We start from the raw sequence: 25866 nt of genomic DNA, 5'->3' as shown, positions 1-25866 counted from the left end.
CTCTACAATATATAGCTTAATGTATACTGCAGTAATAATACGAAGAATATTGTAGTTTGTAATTCAAGATATATTTATAAAATTATCTCAAGATAAATGTAGACTTTATGAACTGCACTTCAATTTTTGAGATTGTATTTTAACGATAATACAAAAATATTACAAAACAGAATGTCTTCAAGCAACAGTAGGCAGTTTCTGATCATTTGCAAATTATATCTGCTAATATATTGCATTTTAACGATTAAAATACAAAACAGAATGTCTTCAAGCAACATTAATATAATATATAATGTAATTTAATATAATATAATTTAATATAAATATAAAATTTAATATAATATATATAATTTAATATAATATAAAATAATGTAATTTAATATAATGTAATATAATTTAATACATTAATATAATATAATATAATATATAGATTTGGAATCTAATTGTGAACTTACTGAACTTCTTTTTCATAAATTATATTACCATCTAAAAAACATTGAATAGGAAGAGAAGACAACATGTGATCATTTTACAGAATGATTTATATTTTACACTCATTATGGTACATCCCATAAAAATGCTTAGCAAGCAAAGAATTAAAAGTCAAACTTTTTTTTTTGTAAACATTGAACAGAAACTCGTGCTTTTAGTCAGTACAGTAATTAACACACAGTATGTTTTCAGTGAATTAAAAACCGTTTCCTCCCTTTTGCTGAATATGTATTAATCATTTGAATATAAATGTACATGTTAGCGTGTAAAGCTTCATTTCCCATAATGTCATTTAAAGCAGTATTAAGGTTATCACTGTACAAGGAGATCAATGTCATTACCTCAGATCACACTTAAAACAGTTCAAGCCAATTATAATTTTAAGTCCAGCTCCACATAAACAATTAACTGATGGAATTTGGGAAATGACCACATCAGGGGAAAGACCAAAATATTACACCTAATTAAAATACATTATTCAAAATATAGTAGCATACATCTCCAATAATTAAGGCTGTAATGACAAACTATCCATGAGAATTTTAGGATGCAAAATGTTTTTAAATAAGTGAACATATAAACACGGGCAAAAAATGGCAAGATTTCTCCATCAAAAAGTAATATTTTACATCTGTCCATACCTGAAAGTCAGTAAGCTTGCGTTCTTTTATCAATTGTGCAATATAAGTCAACACCTTTCATATATATTATAAATATACATACAACAATGCACTCAACACCGCTTTCAAGAGCACATTCAACCTACTTTACATTATTTCCCAAGATTTCTCAAACAGAAATATTTATTTATAAGTTCATTCAAGCTATACATTTTTAGTAGTATTTAAAGGTTTCCTATTGGATCAATTTTAAGGCGCAGCCCTAAAGAGAACTAGTCGAACTCTGACAGCCGTTATCAAGACCTTTTGTATGGGATCTCACATCTGCAAACCGTAGACAAAAACAGATACTGGCTGATATTGGATGGCCTGATGTATGAGATATTACCCTGTACAAAAAGGGCCATTTTTCCCAGTCCCACGCTTACATTCCTGGGGCTTCAGGTCCTGAGTTTGAATCAGAAAGAGGCTGTGACGTGAAGTATAACATTGTAAGCGCATCCTCAAGGTCCCCTTACAATGTTACAAAACAGAGGACCTAAACTAATGGGTAACGCAGAACACAGTGCAGAGTGCATGTAGACATTAAGTTGGCATCGCTCTAGACTTGATTTGAGGCCTGGAAAATCTAAGAATGCAGATTTAAAATCTGTTTTTTGGAAAAACAAAACATTCTGGGTTGATCTGTGCTTTAAAATGCTTGATATGGGGCCTTGTATTTTTTTTTTTTCCCATAGTATTTGCATTATATTGCAGGGAACAGCTCTAGATCAGGCATCTGTCCAGTGATGGAATGAGAGGTCAGCTCATTCACAGGCACAGAGGAATGGAAGAACAGTTCAGCTGCTAAATTATCCATGCAGGAAGTGAGAACTACCACCAGATGGATATGTAGAATATACACCCGACCGATTAGGTCAATACGCCACTAGTTACTATAACACTGGAGTCCCTGGATGTTTGCTGTAGATTCACATTTGTGTGTGTTTTTTTCACTCCTGCAGGACTAAGCAGCCTAGCAGTAGCCCTCACAATCCTCTTTCTGCACCTCTTATGAGATGAGAAAGAAAACTAAATCAAAGCTGAACGTCAGGTGGGTGACTACTGTGAAATTGCAAGCGAGATAAACAGGTCAGACAGACCGAGAGAGAGCAGCTCTATTCGTTAAACTGAAAATAAATAGTGATAAAAGTGACTACAACACAAACAAACACCAAAATGACCCCCCAAAAATAAAGCTGTGGTATAAAGGAACACTTTGTCTCACCCGAACAATCTTGGTTAGGTAGGGATAAAGCCAAATGTTGGCAGTTGATAAGAAATAAACAAAGAAACTTAAAAGTGCCCATGAAGTTAAAACCGAACACTCTCCTCAGTGTCTTAAAGGATTCTTTGTGTATTATGAGGGCTGCATCTCCCCTGGTATCTCATCATTCTCTTCTTTATTAGACGAATCGTTGCTGATATCGTCATGAAGCCCTAGTTTTTGGAGCTCCTCCTCTGCGCTGGCCAATGACGACACCGTGACTGTGTGTTCCTCCATCTGCTTCTGAAGGCTGTCCATCTCCTGCCTATGAGAAATGACCATCAGAGGAGTGAGAAAGGAGACGCCCACAAGGTAAATACCATCTGTTATGTGATTGTGCTAGCTTTACTTATATAATGAAATATGTGGAAAATGGAGGTATGAGAGATCAAGTTTTTTGTAATTGCACTAGTTCCATTTTTTTTTTCTTCATATATATTAATAACAGGTAAAACAAAAAACTAAAACAGTTTGTCAATACAAATGAAAAATGTACATATATCAATTATATAATTATAAATTATTACAACAAATTATAAATTTACACTACTGTTCACACACACATATACATGTGCTGGTCATATAATTAGAATATCATCAAAAAATTTATTTATTTCACTAATTCCATTCAAAAAGTGAAACTTGTATATTATATTCATTCATTACACACAGACTGATATATTTCAAATGTTTATTTCTTTTAATTTTGATGATTATAACTAAACTGACAACTAAGGAAAATCCCAAATTCAGTATCTCAGAAAATTAGAATATTGTGAAAAGGTTCAATATTGAAGACACCTGGTGCCACACTCTAATCAGCTAATTAACTCAAAACACCTGCAATTGCCTTTAAATGGTCTCTCAGTCTAGTTCTGTAGGCTACACAATCATGGGGAAGACTGCTGACTTGACAGTTGTCCAAAAGACGACCACTGACACCTTGCACAAGGAGGGCAAGACACAAAAGGTCATTGCAAAAGAGACTGGCTGTTCACAGAGCTCTGTGTCCAAGTACATTAATAGAGAGGCGAAGGGAAGGAAAAGATGTGGTAGAAACAAAAGTGTACAAGCAATAGGGATAACCGCACCCTGGAGAGGATTGTGAAACAAAACCCATTCAAAAATGTGGGCGAGATTCACAAAGAGTGGACTGCAGCTGGAGTCAGTGCTTCAAGAACCACTACGCACAGACGTATGCAAGACATGGGTTTCAGCTGTCGCATTCCTTGTGTCAAGCCACTCTTGAACAACAGACAGCGTCAGAAGTGTCTCGCCTGGGCTAAAGACAAAAAGGACTGGACTGCTGCTGAGTGGTCCAAAGTTATGCTCTCTGATGAAAGTAAATTTTGCATTTCCTTTGGAAATCAGGTTCCCAGAGTCTGGAGGAAGAGAGGAGAGGCACACAATCCACATTGCTTGAGATCCAGTGTAAAGTTTCCACAGTCAGTGATGGTTTGGGGTGCCATGTCATCTGCTGGTGTTGGTCCACTGTGTTTTCTGAGGTCCAAGGTCAACGCAGCCATATACCAGGAAGTTTTCACCCAACGGTTCTGTGCATCACTACACAACACCCTTAGCAACCACTCTTAGCAACGTAAACTGTTTGTTCTCAATTGATAATGTTCATTGAAGCTGTATTATGTAAAAGAGTATTGTGAGAAAGAGATCGATTGAACGAGTTTATTACTGCATTCAGATTTAGCATTTTCCTTCAGGTCAGTCCTATGTTCATAATAAAAAAATCAGTTTAAATGTCTGCTGCGATATCTTGTCCTTCTAACAGTTAAGGGGTTTTCCCATGACTGACAGCGCTAGTCAAAGCATTTGTCAGTTGCGTCTTTTTCTGTGTTCACAACAATTCAGTGTTTTCAATATAAAAATCTTCGCTACTGACTGACACACTCATAAAGACAGCCTTTCATCAGTCCATCTAATGGCATAATAATGTAACTTCTGTTGCTGTTCAAGGTCAGGGACTATTTTTTCCAGCGGAAAAAGTAAAAGGCTTTTAGTAAAAGTTTACTTCATGAAAGTTGCATTGATACATATTTTAAGCTTTAATATTTGTATTGTGTGGTAACCGTTTTATAAAAGCAATAAGGTACTCGAGGCTAGTATCGTGTCATGGCTGAAGTGGTTGTGCCTAACAACAACACAGCCTCTCGTACCTTATTGCTTACGTGTGTGTGTGTGTGTGTGTGTATGTGTGTGTGCGCAAGACTTACTTTAGCTGTCTCAGACAGTTGTGGAGGTTATTGAGAGGTTCTTTATTGACAGATGCTGAGGGCTTCAACAGTTCATCCAAAAGTGAAGCAGGAACAGGGCAGTCTGGGATTTTTACTGGCGTCACTGGGGTGGAATCCCCCTTTAATTCCATCCGCTGATGTGGGGACAGAAACATTGAGACAAAATATTCCATTACAAACTTACACACATATCACAAACCTACATACCGTCTAAATTTTAAATTAAAATGAGCATTAGTCTTACCTTTCTGAGCCGGCTGTTTTTGAGGTCCTGTTTGAGCTGGTTGTTCTGCTGAAGAACAGTCTTCATGCTGCTCCTCAGCTCCCCCACTTTAGCCTGCAGCATGAATTTGTCCTTCCGCGTACCGTTGAGATCCTCCTGCACCATCTCCAGCTCCACCTTTATCCTCTACACATCACATTGAACAAAAAAGCTCAGAATTTAGAAGAAAATAATCATAATATACATTTTCACATCAGGAACTGACTGAAGTGTGGAACAAAGCAGCGCACCTGTAGCATGTCCTGCAGGGTGTCCATCTCTCTCCGGTGACACTGTTCCACCATCTCAAGCTGCTGTTTTTGTGTCTCGATCTCCCGCTGCCTCTGTTCCACCTCCCACTTCAGATCCTCCACCTTCAAAGAGACAGGAACACAGCTTATATCATATAAACGTAGAGAAGTATTTTTTTCCCATTTGTTTTTCTCCATACAAACATAAAAAAGTCAATATTTCAAAGCCATGAATGAAGCTAATTTATGGTAGGTCTGTCATGTTTTTTTGTTTTGTTTTTCAAAAATGTGTAGCCTCACTGGGACAGAACCCTTAAAAGGGCAACTTTTTGTACCTTATCTACCCCTAAAATTATTATATTAGTACTAAAATTACTAAAAGCTTAAAATTAAAATGACTAGTTGCTTAAAATGACTAGTACTAAAAAAATCTTTTTTTTTTCCCTGAGTGTTCACCATGAAGATAATGTCAAGCCAAATGTATTTGTAAAGCTTTTTCAGAATACACATTGTTTCAAAGCAGCTTCACAGAAAATCCTGATGTAAATGTTTAAAATATCGTAATATCTTCATGCATTATAGTCACATTTAGCAGATTACAGCTGGGCAATGATATGGTTTACATTCTGTAATGATAAACATTTACTGCATGTATGCAAATAAAGTTGGGTATACTTATTTATCCAAAATTATATATGGAGATGAGAGATAATATAGTTTACATTTTGCAATGATATAAACAATAGGGGCTTTCGCACCGAATAGTTCTAGGAACTCAGTTAATGGAACTAGCCACTAGGATAGTTCCTCGAGAACTAATTTCTCCCCCGAGCCATGTTCCTGGTTGCATTCATACCGGCAATAGGAACAAAGAAGCGGCCAACAGCAGGGTCTTTAAGCGCGGCATTTAAAAATGCTAAAAACTAGTGAATGGAGGATGCCGTGAACGGAGCTGTGTTTGTTGTGTCGTGGGTTTCGTGATAACGGAGATGGAATGTAAACACGTAACTAAAATCGCTTCTAGTTCCTGCACTGCGAACACGGCAAAATCCGGGTACTTCAGCCAATAGTTCTAGGAACTATGAAAAGGTTCCTGCGGTGCGAATGCCCCTATTCATGGAGATAAGATTGGCTAAATAACATAAATTGCTTTATGTGAGTATACTGTATGTGAGTAAAGTTGGATATATATCTATCTACATATAGTATTGATTTACGCGAGAGTACTGTATTGTATGTGCACTATATATCCAATTCTAAACAGCGCCTGGCGATAATATAGTTTATATTATGCAATGATGAATGGGGATCCAACTCTTGCACTTAACCGATTCACATTAATTCTCACCCAGGCTCTGAAACATTGCAACCTGCCTACTCAGACAGCATTTTAAGGCATAACATGCATATATTGCAAGAGGCTCTGTGAAAAGCTTCAAACAGCGAGGTAGCTGACTAGATTTTACAACAAAGCCGCACTGTACCTCTTGGTTAGTGAGGGGCTGTTTGTTGAGCTCATCATCAAGTTGTTTTTGAAGGATCTGGAGTTGAGCGTGAGCATCAGCTAATTCCTCCTGGAAATGAGAAACCTCCTCAGAGTGCTTCTCATCTTGAGCTCTATCAATGTGTGAGAGAGAGAGAGAGAGAGAGAGAGACAGAGAAAAAAATTCACAAAAAGACACCAACACAAACTGAGAAGTCACTCGCATCTGCTCATTATCATAAATCAGAGAAGTTAATCAAGCAATTCAGGCACTGATCTCCATCGCTGCATTTACAGTTTTACACGTATCTTACAACCATCAGTACATCTCTCTAGAACAGCTGGACCTCATTAAGATCTCTTGATATGTGGCAGCAGTTCTATATTATTAGTTTCCGAGGCAGCTGTGAAACTATAACAAAGAGTGTCTGGAAAACTTACGCAAGTGTCTTAGCCTCTTTCTGCAGGGCTTTGACAAGCTCCTCTTTTGCCTGCAGATCTTTCTTGATCTCGCTGAGTTCCAGCATGGCTGCCCTGTAGTGCCTGCGGTTATGGGCCGCCTCCAGCTTGGCCTCCGCCACCTGAACAAAGAATACAAACACACAGGTCACACACTTGCACATAATAAAATAAACCAAAGCTTTTGGGAGCTTTCAATGGGAACTGGAAATGTCATGCAGCTGTTAAACCATATATTAACCTGCTCTGTCAGATCCTTGACTTTTATTTTCTCCTTCTCCAGAGCAGCCTGCAGCGTTTGCACCAAGTGTCTCATCTGCTGGTCCTCCTCTTCTTTTCGCTTTAATACTGCCTGAACCTGGGGTGAAAGATTACAGAGATGTTAAAATAAAACAAAAATTTGTAGAAAGAAAATATTCAATTCCACTGATTAAAGTTTTGTCAAATCATGACATGTCGTTTCACACCTGCAAGTTGAGCTGGACAAGATCTGCTTCTCTCTTTGCCAATGCAGCCTCTAGAATATTAGCATGTTCCCGCAATGCACTGTGGGATTTTCCAAGCCCGGAGAGTTTCCCTTTCTCATGCTCTAGCTCAAGTGCGAGTTTCTTATTAGCATCTTCCAGGCGACGAATTCTCTTTTTAAAATTTCGTGATTCTTGGAGCTGTGTGCCAAAAAAAGTGAAAAAAACATTTAATTCGAATTTTGATGGCACCACAAATTGCAATAGACTGTCCATTATGTGGAACTCACTTACATGGAATTTTAATCAAGTAAAAACTATCAGTGAAATACATTTTTGGAGCAAGGAGCAGACCATTTATTTTTTACAAACAGTATTATTATAACAGAATTACTATGAATTTCTAGTATTGCAAGAAAATAATGGGGAACAATTTACATGCACAATGCCATTTCTGAAGGATCGTGTGACACTGAAAACTGGAGTAATGATAGCTGAAAATTAGATTTTAAATTATATTTAAAGAAAACCCAGTGCTGCTGCAGTAGATTATTGCTGTTGTTGATGATTATTGCTGCTGCTGCTGCAGAGCAAGTACAGGAACTTGCTACTGCCAATACAGATGCCGATACTCTGCTGTGAGTAAGACATAGTGCTGCTACACAAATAGCATATATCAATAACCCATAGCAGATCTATACAGGTGGAGGGTTTTAGAGGAACTCTGAAGCACACTGCAAACTGCTATAGTGAATGTAACCACACATTTAAATGTGTGAGCAACAAGCTTATTGGCTGCAGAAGTGACATGAATCAATCAGCTTGTGCCACAGCTGTTCATTTTTAGTTCATGTTAACTAAAGTAGTTAACTAATAAGTTTTCTCTCACCTCGTCTTCTAGTTCCATCACTTTCTCCTGATATTCCTCCAGCTCAGTGCTGGTGAGGTTGATGACTTCCTGTAGCTCTTTCTCCAGCATGGCTTTACTCTGGCTCACTGTCTCCAGCTCTCCCTTCAGGGATTTCAGCTTAGCCTGAAGCAATGAAAAAAAATACACATCTTCTTTTCTAATGACTGATTGATACGCTGTAGTTACTCACGGCACCACTGCAATACTTCCAAGTATTTAACAGCGAAAGAATTATAATCATTGTGTCCCAATGCTTTCAGGATGTATGCAACTCTTAACTTTTGTTGTTTATATTGCAAACCATCACTACCAGTTTACCTGAAGTTCCTGGCTATTTCCTCCCTCTGAAACTTGAGCTCTGAGTTTAACAAGTTCAGCCTCAGCGGTCTCTTTGGCAGCGAGAGCTTCCTGTAGCCTGCGGCTCAGAATGCCAACTGCATTCTCATAGGCCTTATGCTTGGCCTTCATCTCTTTCTGTGCGCTGGTCAAATCTGTGCCCAAACGCTTCATCTTCACCTTCTGCTCTGAGATGGCCCTGGAAGAGGAAAGAGCAGATGCAGACACCAAGTTAAACAAGATTTTTTGTTATATTTCACCATCATATATTCCTCTAAACATTCAGGGTCATTTTTTAATTTGTTTAATAATTAGTTGAAATAAATGAATCTCAATCCCTTGTGCTTTAATCTTGAGAAGCAAGATCATAAGCAAACACGTACAACTGGTGGCACTATTGTCTATATGTCACATCACATATCAGTGATGTCAAAGAATGAGCAGCGATCACTATGGAAACCCTTATGGCAGAAGAGGCGGTGTGATTGTGACTCACGACTTGGCTTCATTTTGCATTTGTTCAATCCTCTTCCTCAGATTTTCATTCTCTTCGGTCACTGATGCCAGATGGTTCTGGTCAAACTGAAGGGACTGAAGCAACAACATGGAGAGTGTCAAAATATGCTATATACACTACTGGTCAAAAGTTTGTGGTTGGTAATTCTTTTTAATGTTTTTGAAAAAGTCTGTGATGCTCACCAAGGATACATGTATACAAAAATACAATAAAAAAACAGTAATATTGTGAAATATTACAATTTAAAATATTAGTTTTCTATTTCAATATATTTAAAATGTAATTTATTCCTGTGATGGCAAAGCTGGATTTTCAGTGGCCATTACTACAGTCTTCAATGTCACATGATCCTTTAGAAATCATTCTTAAATGCTAAACATTTCTTATTATTATCAATGTTGAAAACAGTTGTGCTGCTTAATATGCTTAATGCATCCTTGCATAATAAAAGTATTAATTTGTTTAAAAAGAAAATCACTGACCCCAACCATTTGAGCAGTAGAGTATGTATGAAAAAAAAGGCTGTATCCTTGCAACCGAGATGATCTCAGTAATGCAGTAGGTGTGTACCTGCAGTTGAGAGTCAAGTTGGTCTCTCTCTGTCTGTACGGATTGTAAATGGGCTTCCAGGCCGTTCATCTGCTTCTGGACTCTCTCCACTTCCTTCTGAAGGCGATCCTGTTCCTGCTCTGCACTCTTCTTTTCTCCCTCCATTCTTAACAGCTCCTGCTTCAGGTCCTTCACCTCCGTCACCAGACGCTTTTTAGAAGCCTTCAACTCAGAAATCAACTGGTCTTTGGAGCTGGCATCTCTCCGGTAAGCTTCAACCATCACCTGCAGGAAAGAGTACAGCAGGACACTTCTACCAAATCCCATTTGACTATTTTGTTGATTTACAAGCATTGGGTGTATATTTTTTTATGGTAGAACTTTCTCACAACTAGTCTTATTCAGCAACAAACAAATTTTGCATGTCTGTCAGTCATACATAAATGAAACCAGTAATAAGATTTCTATAATAGTACTAATAAACTGAATGTGTTTTAAATACATAATAAACAGTTTTATATATTTATCATCATTTTTTTCAGTCTCACACATTTTAACTAATTGAATATTGCTTGTTCCACAGCTAACTATATTTTTTATACTTTTTAACTGGAATAATTTTAATTGTTTTCAATATTAACAGATTTATGCTGATTCTAAGCCATTCTAATAAATGCATTTTGAAAATATGATTATTGAAATAAAATAGAAGCAATTAGTTAATAATAAAATATGCTATGAATTGTCTGTTTGCAGAAATCTTACATGTTTCTTACCTGTTTAGTTTATGTATGACTGACAAATATGCACCACACTAAATTTGTTAGTTTAAAACCTTGTAATCTGAATGGATGGAAATTGTACATGCAATTCAAATACATAAGTCTTAAAGGTGCCCTAGAATGCTTTTATATTATATTATATTATATTATATTATATTATATTACAAGATGTAATATAAGTCTAAGATGTCCCCTGAATGTGTCTGTGAAGTTTCAGCTCAAAATACCCCATAGATTTTTTTTAAATTAATTTTTGTAACTGCCTATTTTGGGGCATCATTAAATATGCACTGATTCAGGCTGTGGCCCCTTTAAATGCTCGCGCTCCTCGCCCCCGAGCTCGCGACTCTAATACATCGCATAAACAAAGTTCACACAGCTAATATAACCCTCAAAATGGATCTTTACAAAATGTTCGTCATGCATGCTGCATGCATGCGTCGGATCATGTGAGTATAGTATTTATTTGGATGTTTAAATTTGATTCTGAATGAGTTTGAGGCTGTGCTCCGTGGCTAAAGCTAACATTACACACTGTTTGAGAGATTTATAAAGAATGAAGTTGTGTTTATGCATTATACAGACTGCAAGTGTTTAAAAATGAAAATAGCGATGGCTCTTGTCTCCGTGAATACAGTAAGAAATTATGGGAACTTTAACCACATTTAACAGTACATTAGCAACATGCTAACGAAACATATAGAAAGACAGTTTACAAACATCACTAAAAATATTATGGTGATATTGATCATGTCAGTTATTATTGCTCCATCTGCCATTTTTCACTATTGTCCTTGCTTACCTTACCTAGTCTGATGATTCAGCTGTGCACAGATCCAGACGTTAAAGGTGCCCAAGAATGCTTTTTCACAAGATGTAATATAAGTCTAAGGTGTCTCCTGAATGTGTCTGTGAAGTTTCAGCTCAAAATACCCCATAGATTTTTTTAATAAATTTTTTTAACTGCCTATTTTGGGGCATCATTAACTATACACTGATTTTGGCAGCTCGCCGCCCCTTTAATTCGCATGCTCCCTGCCACACGAGCTCTCGACTATATTACAGTGCATTTACAAAGTTCACACAGCTAATATAACCCTCAAATGGATCTTTACAAGATGTTCGTCATGCATGCTGTATGCATGCTTCGAATTATGTGAGTAAAGTATTTATTTTGATGTTTACGTTTGATTCTGTATGAGTTTGAGGCTATATGCTCTGTGGCTAATGGCTAATGCTACACTGTTGGAGAGATTTATAAAGAATTAAGTTGTTTATGCATTATACAGACTGCACATGTTTAAAAATGAAAATAGCGACGGCTCTTGTCTCCATGAATACGGTAAGAAATGATGGTAACTTTAACCACATTTAACAGTACATTAGCAACATGCTAATGAAACATTTAGAAAGACAATTTACAAATATCACTAAAAATATCATGTTATCATGGATCATGTCAGTTATTATTGCTCCATCTGCCATTTTTCGCTGTTGTTTTTGCTGGCTTACCTTGTCTGTGCACAGATCCAGACGTAAATACTGCCTTTCCTTGTCTAATGCCTTGAACATGAGCTGGCATATATGCAAATACTGGGGTCAAACATATTAATGATCCCGACTGTTACGTAACAGTCTGTGTTATGTTGAGATCCGCGTGTTTTCCGGAAGTCTTTTAAACAAATGAGATTTACATAAGAAGGAGGAAGCAATGGGGTTTGAAACTCAATGTATGTCTTTTCCATGTACTGAACTCTTGTTATTTAACTATGCCAATATAAATTCAATATTTAATTCTAGGGCACCTTTAATACTGCCTGCCCTTGTGTAATGCCTTTAACATGAGCTGGCATATGCAAATATTGGGGACGTACATATTAATGATCCCAACTGTTACGTAAACAAATCACATTTACATAAGGAGGAGGAAACAATGGAGTTTGAGGCTCACTGTATGTCATTTCCATGTACTGAACTCTTGTTATTCAACTATGCCAAGGTAAATTCAATTTTCAATTCTATGGCACCTTTAAATTTCAGCCTAAATTTCAGATCATGGGGCCACCTACCTTTTGCTGCATGAACTGCTCTTTCAGTTTCTGTGCTTGTTTTTTGAGGGTGCCATTCTCTTGCTGTAGAGCTTCAATCTTGTGGAGAGAAAGGGAAAAAATGCAATCTAAACCCATCCTAATGTTCTAGTTACAAAAAAGCACATCACTCAAATTCAAACCTCTCACCTGGGTTGCTTTAACCTGCAGTTCCTGTCTAAGCTGGTCAAGAGTATCCGAGGCTACCAGCACTTCCTCTCCAAGCCTTTCCGCTCCTTCATCCAGCTCCATCTTATCTGCCCGTGCTGCCTGCAGAGCCACTTCCAGGACTATTTTCTCATTTTGGAGATACTGCAGGGTTTCCTCTTTAGTTGTGGCGTCAGTTTGTAGCTCCTCCAGCTGGGCCTGGAGCTCCTGGTAACGGGCCTCCAGCTGATTAAGGGCCTGTTCTTTGGTTTGGAGGGTCTCCTGAGTAGTGGTGAGCTGCTTCATCAGCTCCAGGTGCTCACGCTGTAACAACTCCAGTTGAGCGTCTTTTTGGGAGAGAATGAGTTTGACCTGCATGGAGAAGAATTTGATAATTTGAGTCAAATTTGAGTAGGCTGCATAAATTAGGTCAACCAGAACTGGGAACACTTCCCATAACATCCAATGTACTTGTTACATCGTAAGAGGAATGGCATCTACATTAATATTACTCTCTCTCATCCTTATCCTGAGGTTACAGTACTCAGCTGAATCCGATCTGTATTCAGACCAGATGGTGGACCTGCACCTAGAGATGACCACAACAACCTTGAATGTCAGAGGAGACCATGACAACTAGATGAGCCATAGAGACAGATCCCCTACAAAGACCTTGTCAACTAGACAGTAATCGGCACAGATCCTCAGCAGAGACCACGAGAACCAGACAAGTCCTCTGCACAGACTCTATGGCCAGCTTCAACTCCCCTCCCACCAAATGCTGGCGAAATGTATCCTGATCTTCAAGCAGATTGAACAGGATGAAATATTCTGAATGATATCAATCAACAATCTGACTTGTGATGCAGCCTGGAATTAAACCACACCATGTTTGTTCATCTGGTTTCTCCCGAGGTTTTTCTGTCACCGATGGAGTTTGGGTTCCTTGCCACTGTCGCTGTCAATATTATTGACTTGAATGCACTGACACTGTTTTGTTTAAGGTTGAACCACTGTAGTCACGTTGACTATATTAACAATGTTTTTGCTACTTTTCTGGACCTTGAATGTGGTAATTTCGTTGCTTACTATTGAGGATAAAAAACCTCTTGGATTTCATCAAAAATATCTTGATTTGTGTTCCGAAGATGAACAAAGGTCTTACGGGTTTGGGACGACATGAGGGTGAGTAATTAAGATGTAAATTTCATTTTTGGGTGAACTAACCCTTTAAAATAAATTACAAGAATGTCCCCATTGAGCAACCTGGGATTAAGGGTCTTGTTCAAGAGCACACTACGATAAGGGGTTTGCCGCTGTGGGGCTTTAGTGATCCTCCAGTGGGGCTGTGAGACTTAATTAACTTAAATATATTCCTATAATTGCTCACTTTCATTGTTAATGCATTAAATTAAAAATGATCAAAGTACAACCTTGCTCGTATTCTGTGAATGATTGTTTCGGAGCAGCGCAAGCCGTTTCTCATTGCACTGTGTGAAATACAGACTGAATGGCGGCTCAAAACATCCAACCGCTGTATGCAAACTACATCTCTCGATTGGATAAGGCAACCCAGTGTGACACTAAGGTAAAGGTAAAGACAACTGGGAGGGAGACGGTGAAGAGGGAGTCTGTGGAAGTACAGAATAATGGCCTTGCAGTATTGATTTGGAGTAGAAGGGGGCCTTGGAGTAAAAAAGGTTGAGAACCACTGGTTTTAAATACCTGCTCTAGCTCTCTCTCCAGTGTTGTGGCTGTATTGGCAAGTTTGAGAAGATGCTCTCGCTCCTCCTCAAACTCATCCAGCTTTTGCTGAAGATCTTCCTCCACCATCGTCTTTGCCTCCTGGATTTGATGTATGGCCGCTTCTTGGGTCAACATGTCCGCCTGGATAAGAATCAGCCTATTATTATTGTGCGTGCTTTTTAGATTTGATCAAATTTCATCTTCATTCTTCAACTTTTTCCTTGTTTATTAAGTAAAAAATAAAACATAGTGCCAGACCTCTATACTCTGTAGCTGTACAGCAATTCGTTCCTTCTCTTTTATAGAGCGATGTTTCGTCTCTGTGAGTTTGTGAGACAGAGTAACATTCTCCATCTTCAGATTTTCCAACACACCAATCTGAGTCATTTGACCAGCCTGAAAGTAAATATACAAACAAATGCATACTACAGTTGGCCATTCCGCATCTGAACCTTTCTGATAAACATAGGTTTTTGAAATCATATACTACCATTCAAAAGTTTGGGTTCAATACGTTTTTTGAAAGAAATGAATACATTTATTCAGCAAGGATGCATTGAATTGATCAAAAGTTACAATAAAGGCATTTATAATTTTCCACAATATTATTAAGTAGTACAAATGTTTTCAACATTAATTATAATAAATGTTTCTATTGCAACAAATTAGCATTTTATAACGATTTCCGAAGGAACATGTGACACTGAAGACTGGAGTAATGATGCTGAAAATTCAGCTTTACCTCCAAAGGAATAAATTACATTTTAAAATATATTAAAATAGAAAACAGCTATTTTGTAATAATGCTTTACGTGTTTACTGTATTGTTGATCAAATAAATGCAGCCTTGGTGACTGTAAGACTTCTTTCAAATAAATTTTAAAAATCTTGCCAACTCAAAAAGGAGAATGGTAGTAAACATATTATGGGAAAACAAAATTATACTCCATCACAGCGGGCCATTATACCTGCATGTTTGCCATCTCTCCCTGCAGTCGCACACGTGCCTCCTGTGCCAGAGCCAGCTGCTGCTGGTACCAGAGGCGGAGCTGCTGCAGGGAGTCCACTTCCGCCTGCGAGGTCTTCAGTCTGCTCTGCAGAGCGTTCCTCTCACTCTGAACCCGCTGAAGCTGTGTCTGCAGGCCTCCCATCTGCTGCCGCAACTCAGAGACTAAGTGGAAAAATGACAAACAGGAGAAAGCTATGTAAAGATTTTGATACTTCTTCTTATTATTAATTAATGTTAATATTTTTATAAATATTATGTATATTCTAAATATGTATTCAATATTTCACTTAATATTTTGAGCATGAACTCAGAAGTAAAGACTTATTAATAATAAGTTTTATTTTTAAATCACCTTTCCTGAGCTCAAGTCACCAAGTATGTTAACCAGTCAAGTGAGCACAGATATGGGTTTTTCAACAGTTTTTTTTTTTAAACCAGAAAAATGTCCAAGTAATGTCCATTCAATCACCTTGGCCAATATTTTGGTCAATTATATGACAATTTAAACCGTAATCAAAATAGTTCCATGTGCACTAAATTTACTAAAATCTACTGGTACTAGTGGGCAAAAGCGATATCACCATGTTAACCGTTCTGAGTAATTATAGTCAAGTTTCAAAGTAATAAACAGCAAAATAACAGAATCAATGATGCACACTTCATTAAATATGAGACAAATTTAAATTCTGCAGTAAAGTAGCTCTACAAAGACAATAGTGTCATTTTTCAGCTCAATTCAGTTCAATGTTGGTTCAGTTTAGTTCAATAACCATGTAAAGTTTATACATTGAGACTGACATGTAAATCTACCACTTTGTCCTCACCTGTGTTGTCCCTGGTATTCAGGCTCTGCTGCATCTCCTCCACTTTGACCATCAGCCTCTGGTACTGCTCTTCAGCCAGCTGCAGGTCATTGCCTAGCGAGGCCAGGCTGGCGTTCTTCCCCTCGAGATTGGCCTGGAGATCCACCATAGCCTTCTCCAATGCAGAGCAGTTGGAGCGTAGCGTGGTGACCTCAGAGGTGAGGGTGCTCTGCCTCTCCTGACTGGCCTGGCTTTGCTCCACCTGGACCTGCAACTGAGCACTTACTGTAGCCAGCTGTGCCTGGAGCTCTGTTTTTTCTTTCAGAGCCTGGAAATGGAGGACGGTTTTAGATGATCCATGTAGTTTCAACCATGTTTTTAAGAAGTATATTTATAAATATATAAACATACACTGCCCTCCAAAAGTTTGCAAACGCCCTAGAGAAGTAGAGTTTTGGACAATATTGGCATGAATCCTTTTCAATTTGTGATAATTATGCACTGATAAGGGACAACACAAACTACGAAAACATTTTTTATTACATAAACAGAAATTTTCGATTCATCAAAATATCCACCATTAGCAGCTACCTGACCTAAACTGGGTTCTAATTGGTTCATTGTATTCTAAACGTAATTGCCAATCAATTGTTGAAGCTATTAAGGTGTGCTGACCTAAAAATCTATTACAAACCTGGGCCAAGTTTAAACCAGTAACCAGGCATCACAGCTGGCAAAGGGGCATGTCTGACTTTGACATGTATATATTGCCATTATTATCTAATCAAAATGAAAATTGTAATTGCTGGTCTTCAATGATAATGTCAAGTTACTTTAATGTATTTGCACCCAAAAATGATAAGGATTTATGCTTATATCGTCCAAAACTACACTTTGCCAGGGGTGTTTCCAACTTTTGGAGGGCAGTGTACATATATACACATATACAGTTCAAAAATGTTTTTATTGGTGAAATACTATAATAAGGTTACAGGAAAGAATAATTATTTTTTAAAAATAAAATCTTAATTTTTATACATTATTTTTTTTAAATAAATGTTCTAATCAATAATTAAAACAAGTAATACTTTCATTTAAGGTGACGTAGTTACACATTACTACATGTACTCACTATAGTAATAATAGTAAATTATGCATAATTACAAGTAACAAACACTAAACCAAACCCTAACTGTAGCTCTATAGTAATAAGTACATGTAGTTAATTAATATTACTCAGTAAGTACTTATCTGAGTAAGTACAATGTAACTATGTCACCTTTGTAACCTTTAAATATTATATAAAATAAATATTAGCTATATTGCAGCAATGTTGTCATTGAGTTGTTTACTATATACAAGTACAATTTTCAAAATATTTAAAACATATATTAATTATAAATATATAATCTAATCTGCTCTCTAAATATGGGCATCAGACATTTAAAAAAATCCATATCAGTTGACCACAAATAAAAAGACATTTTCTGTTGGTATCAGGTAGCAAATATTGGACGAATACCTGGGACTCTACTATTAACTCACCTGATTGGCCTCGGAGGAAAGAGACTCCAGTTGTCCTTCTAACCTCATTTTCTCTTTCAGCACTTGCAGCATCTCATCATGAGTCCCCATCACAGAACTCCCATATGACACACTGAAAATGCACAGTTCAGCAGTCATCATGAAGGTTTAATGGGCTGGTTTCTCCTAAAGGTCTAAAAATATTTAGGGGTTGGAAATTGTGGGCCCATACCTGCTGGAGAAGCTGTCTCTGCGACTGCGAGGCTCTACACTGCCCTCTCCTTCCTGCTCCAGTTCTTCCATGTGTCTCTCGTCAGTGGCTGCCTGCAGGACTTCCTGCAGTGATGGAAAGTGGCCCATGGCTTCTGCAGCAATCTCTCTCCCTTCAACAGTATATGGAGCCTTTGGCCTGTTCACTATTGCAGCTAACATATTATATGTCCCTGTAGTAGACACACTACTATAGGATGAGCTATCGCTGTCATTGCCATCAGCTCTGAAACCTGATTCGCTGCCATCCACCTCAGAGACGTTGTCTCTGATAAGCTGAGATGATTCTGAATGGGTGTTGGTCTCAGAGCTGATGCTGATTTGTGAAATGGTGGAGACTGAACTGATGGAGGAATGCAGCGAGCTAAACGATGAGTCGTTAGATGCAGAAACTACCCCACCAGGTGCCTCTGAGCTTTTAACATCAGATTCGGGAGTTTTGTAGTCGGCGAGAGAGTGGATCTTGTTGGAGCGAGATGATTTGGATTTCTTCTCCTTGCTGGAAGGGATTCCCAGGCTTCCCAGTTTGGGACCACGAGGAACGCTGGTGCGCAGGAAAGAGTATTCCTTAGTCATGGCAACGGTACTGGCTCTTGGGAGACCCTCGGGATGGAGCATGAGCTCTGGGTCCAAAGTGCTAAATGGGCGGCTCTTAGGAGTGGACCGCTTGGTCTGAACGAGACAAAGACATGACGATTAAACATAAGACATGCAAAACAGAAAACAGCAGCAAACACTGGACAAACATTGAACAGTTTATCTATGTCTAACATTAAGTCCATCAAGTCCACCTATAGCTAATATTAAAGAAATAATTTACCCAAAAATGATTTGCTCACCCTCATGATGTTCCTATCCTGTTTGACTTTGTTTTTTTCCAAGGAACACAAAAGGAATAAGAATGTTAAAATAAATAAATGGTAAATAGCAAACCCCTGAAAAAACTAAAATACACCAATCGTCAATTTAGTGTAATGCTTCTTCATGTGCCATATTTAAATACACTTGAGAAGTATGGCAGATTTTCAGAGAATAATGACTTAAAATGTGGTCTGTTTTTCACAAAAAAGTCATTTTATGACTTGAAATTTAGCACACAAGAAATGTGGACTACTTTTATGATGCTTTTTTGTCAGTTTTGGTGGTGGACAGCATCCACTCTCATTCACTTTCATTGTAAAGGAAACAGTTTCCTTTTCTGCTCCATGGAAGTCCTATGTAATGAGGGTGAGTAAATGATGCAAATTTTCATTTTTTGGCAAACTAATCATTATTTCATAGAAACTGACAGTTCTCATTTGCTGACTCACTCTCTCCGTGTGCCGCTGTACTCTGTATTGTTTGAGCTGTTCCTCTAGACGCCGGCGAGCTTCCTGCCGAATTTTTTCTTCATTTTCCATCTCCACTGATGGCTCTTTTGAAGCTATAAGAAAGACACAGTCAACAAATGCACAAAAAATCTTGCTACATAAAAACAGGCAGGTGAAAAGTTCAGATATTGTCAACCAAGCTGTATTGGATTGAATGCAACAGGCTATTGATTATATGAGAAAACAACAACTCATCAATCCTGAAACATGCTTGTTTGACAATGCCGTTTCTAGGGATGGAAACTGACAACTAGTTCCATTTTTAAAAAATACAAAAATATGCACAGTCATCTTTTTACAGTTGTGATGATGAGCGAGTATCTTATTTGTGCACATTATTAATATTTTACTGCAATTAACAGTTCTGTGTAAATGCCTGTTTTGGTGGTTTATGTTTTGCTACAATGGCCTCACAGAAAAACTAAATTTAAAAGTACGGGTTTAAATAAGTAAGTTACTAGAAGGAATAAATATGGTAAAGCGTTTCTTTTTTGTTGTTGTTGTTGCTGGAATCGTATATTAAAATCTGATTTGTTATTACTGCTCTTTTAAAATCTAATAATAATAACCAGGCTGCTGAGCATTTTCCAGAGCAAAATTACTAGAAGAATCAGTTACAATCATTAAGGGAATTGTAAAGTGGAAACAGAACCATTAAAATCATTAAAATGTCTTGATTCCCATCCCTAGTCTTTAAAGAGTGAAGCTTCATGCTCGTCCTGGCAGAGCAAACACCATGTGATCTCTGCAACCCATAATGAGCCATTCCATCTGCCTTAGTCAGAAAAAGAGAAAAGCACACTTCAGTTTCTGCGTCAGTTAGTTATTAGTTCAGCCATATTTCACGTCCAAGCCAAATTGACTTACTGGCAAGACAATGTGCATCTTGTTATGTTGTTCCCAGAAAATCTTAACTTTTCCTGAATCACCAACCAGCACAACAACCCCAGTATTGCCAGCAGAGAATTGTCAGAAATCAAAGCACCAACAATCACTAATTAATTAATTAATTAGGGGACATTATGCAATGGAGAGATTCCCACTAAAATCTCTCAGCAAGCCAAAACGGAAGAGCAGGCAAAAAACAGGGTACACCAAACGGGGAGGGTTAGCCTAAATCAGCCTCAAAAGCCAAACTCGGGGGAATTACAACACAACAGGAAGGGAAGAGGATGATTCGGGTGGGGGGTTATCCAGTATCGTATGCTTACACAATTCAGTCTCCTGCATAGGAATACTTAGTCTGAGCGATTGCAATGCGTCACCCTTGTGAACAGTGCCCTCTGCAAGAGCTGCCTCAGACTTCTCTAGGCTGTCAGGGAAAGAGGCCACACCTGGATCCAGCTCTGCGCTCAGGGGGGAGTCGGCAAGGAGGCTGCCCGGGGAAGGAGTTGCCAGAGGTGGGGTGCTGCCTCCGTGAGATTCCTGACCCTCCACCACGGCCTCTCCGTTTGGCAACAGCTCTGCTTTGACATGACCTACAACAAAGAGAAGGGATTGAGAAAAGAGCTGTTTTTCTTTTATGTTTTACAGGCCAATAATTACCAATCAGCATGGATGAAATATCATGCAAAGTAAAGGTTTTTGGCTTATTACAACTTTCAATCATGTTCATTCTGACCAGTTATGTGTACTTAGGTGTACTACTATACAGAAAAATACTTGTATACTTGCGTACTATACAGAAACATAAAAGGTTACACTTTATTTTAAGGTGTCCTTGTTACAGTGCAATTATACATTTAAAGGGATAGTTCACCCAAAAATGAAAATTTGATGTTTATCTGCTTACCCCCAGCGCATCCAAGATGTAGGTGACTTTGTTTCTTCAGCAGAACACAAATGATGATTTTTAACTCCAACCGTTGCCGTCTGTCAGTCAAATAATGCTAGTGGATGGGAACTTCTACTATAAGAGTAAATAAAACTTGCACAGACAAATCCAAATTAAACCCTGCGGCTCGTGACGACACATTGATTTCCTAAGACACAAAACGATCAGTTTGTGCGATAAACCGAACAGTATTTATATCATTTTTTAACTCTAATACACCACTATGTCCAACCGCGTTCAGCATTCGCTTAGTGAGGTCTGATCGCGCTCTGACAGCGGCAGTGATGTCTCGCGCATATACTTCAATGAGAGCGAGACATCACTGCCGCTGTCAGAGCGCGACTGTTCAGTTTATCGCACAAACTGATCGTTTCGTGTCTTAGGACATCAATGTGTCGTCACGAGCCGCAGGGTTTAATTTGGACTTGTCTATGCAAGTTTTATTTACTCTTATAGTAGAAGTTCCCATCCACAAGCATTATTTGACTGACAGACAGCAACGGTTGGAGTTAAAAATCATCATTTGTGTTCTACTGAAGAAACAAAGTCACCTACATCTTGGATGTGCTGGGGGTAAGCAGATAAACATCAAATTTTCATTTTTGGGTGAACTATCCCTTTAAGTACTGAGAAATATTAATTAACTACATATACTACTTACTATTGTGTTATGGTTAGGATTAGGTTTGTTGTAGGGTTAGTTGTATGTAATTATGCACAATTTATAGTTATTACTATAGTAACTACATGTAACATGTGTAACAACACTAAAATAAAGTGTTACCAAATAAGATTACTGACTGGTCATTTAACAGCTAAAATTAAACGCTGACAACAGAGTTTTAAATTAAAATTATTGTATTTAAAATTATTAAAATTGAGTAAAAATGTGATAAAATACAATTAGTATTAATTAATTAGTAATATTACCCAAAAGAGTGCTTTTTTTTAGTAAGCATCACTCCACACAAAAACTATTTAGCAAGACTTTACAATAAGAACCCATTATTAATGCAACATTAACAATGAGCAAAACATTTGTTACAGTATTGATTTATCTTTGTCAAAATCAGTTAATAAAAAGACAACTTTTCATTGTTCGCTCATCTTAGCTCAAGTGAAATAATATTAATAACAGGCACAACTTTTGATTTTTTATAATGTATTAGTAAATGTTGAAATTAACATTAAGAATGCTTATTAATGCTTTAGAAGTATTTTTCATTGTTAGTTCATGTTAACTAATATATTTAACTAATTTAACAAATTGAATCTAATTGTAAAGTGTTACCAACAATTCTGTAGAAACAATGGCCCATTCACAGACATATCTGTCATCCGTGATTCATTTCTTCCACAGACAGAAGCGTTCATTACCGAGATAAAGCGAATAGCACCATTGAGGAGGACCATCTTCTCCTCATGTGGACAATGGACATCATTTTGAACATATCTGTCTAAAGGATTATTCTTTTATTCATGGGTAAAATGTTACTTTGCACCCTTTTAAAAGTACAAAGCACAATGCTTTGAGGTTGGGATTGGTGCTTTTTGGTCATTCACAACATTCATAATTAAAGAGCAGCATAGGCTGAATGTTCTCCTGTAAGCAAGTCTTGCAGAACAAGTCAAACAGCTTAATCGAGCTACAGTGACAGTTCAGGAAACTGACACTGAAAGTGCGTGGGAAGTTTGTGGATATATCTAGAGAAAAAAAGCTTCTTTATAAGGTAACAAATGGCACTGAAAAAGTGGGAAGAAAAAAACCACTCAAAGCCAAGTGACGCAGTAAACAGCAAATGTTCACTTTGAAATCTTGCCAAATTTTGCATGAACACAACAAACAACTCTCATAAGACAAGCTTAACAGCAAATCCTGCATACGCTCACATTTTGAGCATAAATTGTACATTTTTATACACATATGGGAAAGTATGAATCGGCCTCAATGTCGATGAATCCAGTCATCTAACTGCAATATTTAGAACAAGGATTTTCAAACTTTTAGATGCCAGGGACCCCCAAATATGATCATCCTCATGTGAGAGACCTCAATTCTAGCTACATATGTTCATGTATAAAGACCCCATTTATACTATAATATATTATAGAAACATGTGTAAATATTATTTGGAAAATATTTAGTTCCTTTTACATTACATTACCTTTTTATCTACTTACTATAGTACTGTACTGTTAGATTTAGATTTATTTATTTAAATGTAATTTATTTTAAATTAAAAGCATTAATTAATTCATTTAAAAAAATAATAATAATTTTGTTTTTCTCTAAACTTTTCCTCAGTCCACAGTTTGAAAATCCCTGACTTAGAACATCATCCATCAAATTTAATCTCAAAAGAACACTCACCATTAGGGATTTTCTCTGTTACGAGTGATCTCTCCGACTTCAGAGATTCTACAGTATTGCTGTCCAGATGCTGTGCATTCGGCTGCTGAGGGATGGCCTCAATTGAGGCTGTTTCATTATTTCCATTTTCCATATCTCTGAAATACAGATGCTGTTCTAGCATCCATGAAAATGAGCTGGGCCTCACTAGTGCAAATCACCTTTACTTCATGCTCGGTAAACTTTGGTTGAGACTGCAGGCTGGCCTGGATGGTTCAAAGGCTTCGGTCCTTAGTGAACCTGAGGAATGAAAACATTACTTAATAATGTTTAATAATTAATAAGTAATTTATCATTTAGTCATGATGCTGATGCTTCTATCTAAATCATCTGACATTATGATAATTACAGGGAGATTTGCCCTGAAGCAACCGAAGATTAAATATTTTGATCAAGGGCACAATGGTGACGTACTTATATCATTGTGACTGGAAGTGGCACTAGTTGTTAAATTCTTTCTTTGTCATGTGTTTGTATAAAGTGCCCTCAGAAAGCTACAAATTGATTCTCTCTCTGTCCTGATAAAAAAATAAGACACTTTTTTACAAACATGGGATTTTAACCTAAAACCTTTTACATACCAGCCCACTAATCCACACCACCTCAATTTGGGGAATAAAAAATATGCTAAATATGCTTAAGTCAACACAGTCAGCTGTCAACACTTTGGGCTGTCAACACAAAGGTTGTCTGTCTTACTGTGAAGGAAACTAAATAAATAAACTAAAAATATGCTTTAAATTAATTATTTAGTCTCCTTTCACTCACTGAAGTCAATGCTTTATCTGTCAATATTTATAATAATTATTGGACACATTATTTTTGCATCATTGCTGACAGGTGGTGATGACACATACTGAGCCATAGGCAAAGTAAACAATTTTATGACTAATGAAAGCAGGAGACTGAACAAAATAATCCTTCATATATACACTTGAGCGTATATTCTTTTTATATACACTTTTCAGCATTGTAGTTTGTTTTATCCTAGTTGTTATAGTTTAGTGTCATGATAGGCTAGTAAATAATAGGATATTGTACCGTTTTAGTGCGTTGTTGTTATTGCACATTGCGACACACCTTGATGGTGGAGGAATGAGATTTCTGTGTCACACAAGTCTGGATGATTAGACTAACCATTAACACGAGTCTAAGCGATTTAAGACACTTATAAGACATCTGACATGCAAACGAAGCAGACATTACTTTAAAATCAACCTAAATACACATTCTCAAAATCACATATAGACAGATCAGGCTGTCAAAAGCAGTTTTGATCAACTGTCACTTTCAACACAGATAATATCTCTTCTTGTAGTCTAACGTCAGTGAACTGAAAATGAAAGCACAGCAACAAACACGTTAATCATAATAAATAATCAGTAGCACGGAAAAAAGTGAAAAATCCCTAGCGATACAGTGTCAAAGTGAGTTTATTATAATAAATCTCTGATCTCATTAGCATCAGCCTTTTAGCTACTTAGCCACATCGCACGACATCTTAAAACCTTAAGCAACTGATGCATGACACTGACACACGACCACACTTCTGCATAGCTAATTGTCACGTGAAATGGTGAATAATTAGCATGATGATTAGAAGAGACGATAAAGAAGTAATTAAGCACCAACCTTAGACGTGCTCCTGCCTATACTACGTGGCTGTTTAGGTTCCGTCCTTCAAACAGATCCGTCTCACAACGGTTTCCTCAAAAATAAAGGTTCCGCGTAGAGTTGCTGCGTAGCCATTGAAGCAAAAGCATCTATAGATTTTAAAATCCCCTATATATTATTTATAATAATTTAATATCACAGTAAACCAGTTAATAAGCATACTTTTATATATTATTTATGGTATTATTTGTGGTTAAATATCAAAATCGTTCACTTCTGACCAATTATTTATGTACTGATCTAAAATACATATAGGCCTGGTTTCACAAACAGGGCTTAGATTAAGCCAGGATTAGGCCTTTGTTCAATTAG

At 37.4% G+C, this 25866-nt stretch overlaps 1 protein-coding gene across 2 annotated transcripts; it reads right to left on the bottom strand.

Moving 5' to 3' along the window:
• Positions 1-524: 524 nt before the first annotated feature.
• golga3 (golgin A3) lies at positions 525-25646 on the bottom strand. Of its 2 annotated transcripts, none has more exons than XM_048188660.1 (24): positions 25513-25646; positions 23842-24120; positions 20848-21114; positions 19577-19689; positions 18229-18938; positions 18018-18129; positions 16494-16800; positions 15629-15831; positions 14919-15056; positions 14640-14801; positions 12918-13286; positions 12750-12827; positions 9920-10183; positions 9329-9423; positions 8815-9031; positions 8476-8619; positions 7590-7787; positions 7364-7480; positions 7105-7244; positions 6665-6797; positions 5181-5303; positions 4912-5076; positions 4647-4801; positions 525-2683 (listed from the first exon to the last, which is right to left on the bottom strand). In XM_048188660.1, exons 2-24 carry the CDS (start codon positions 24002-24004, stop codon positions 2512-2514), a joined length of 4545 nt encoding a protein of 1514 aa, XP_048044617.1. In that variant the 5' UTR covers positions 24005-24120; positions 25513-25646; the 3' UTR covers positions 525-2511. The 2 variants fall into 2 exon arrangements, with proteins under 2 accessions (XP_048044617.1, XP_048044618.1); XM_048188661.1 differs by having other exon boundaries at positions 20971-21114.
• Positions 25647-25866: the final 220 nt, after the last annotated feature.

This window comes from Megalobrama amblycephala, linkage group LG4, assembly GCF_018812025.1.
Source record: "Megalobrama amblycephala isolate DHTTF-2021 linkage group LG4, ASM1881202v1, whole genome shotgun sequence".
Classification (NCBI taxonomy): Eukaryota; Metazoa; Chordata; class Actinopteri; order Cypriniformes; family Xenocyprididae; genus Megalobrama; species Megalobrama amblycephala.
Note: the sequence above shows the minus strand (reverse complement) of the source record. Positions and strands in the feature narration are given on the sequence as shown.

What these genes read in the sequence shown, in the direction of transcription:
- golga3 (XM_048188660.1), bottom strand. Translation starts at nt 24,004, where the DNA reads ATGCTAGAACAGCATCTGTATTTCAGAGATATGGAAAATGGAAATAAT. An exon ending in GAATACCAGGGACAACACAG is followed by an intron (nt 15,832 to 16,493) that starts GTGAGGACAAAG and finishes TTTTCCACTTAG; the next exon opens with TCTCTGAGTTGCGGCAGCAG. An exon ending in AACTGTCTGAGACAGCTAAA is followed by an intron (nt 2,684 to 4,646) that starts GTAAGTCTTGCG and finishes CATTTCTCATAG; the next exon opens with GCAGGAGATGGACAGCCTTC.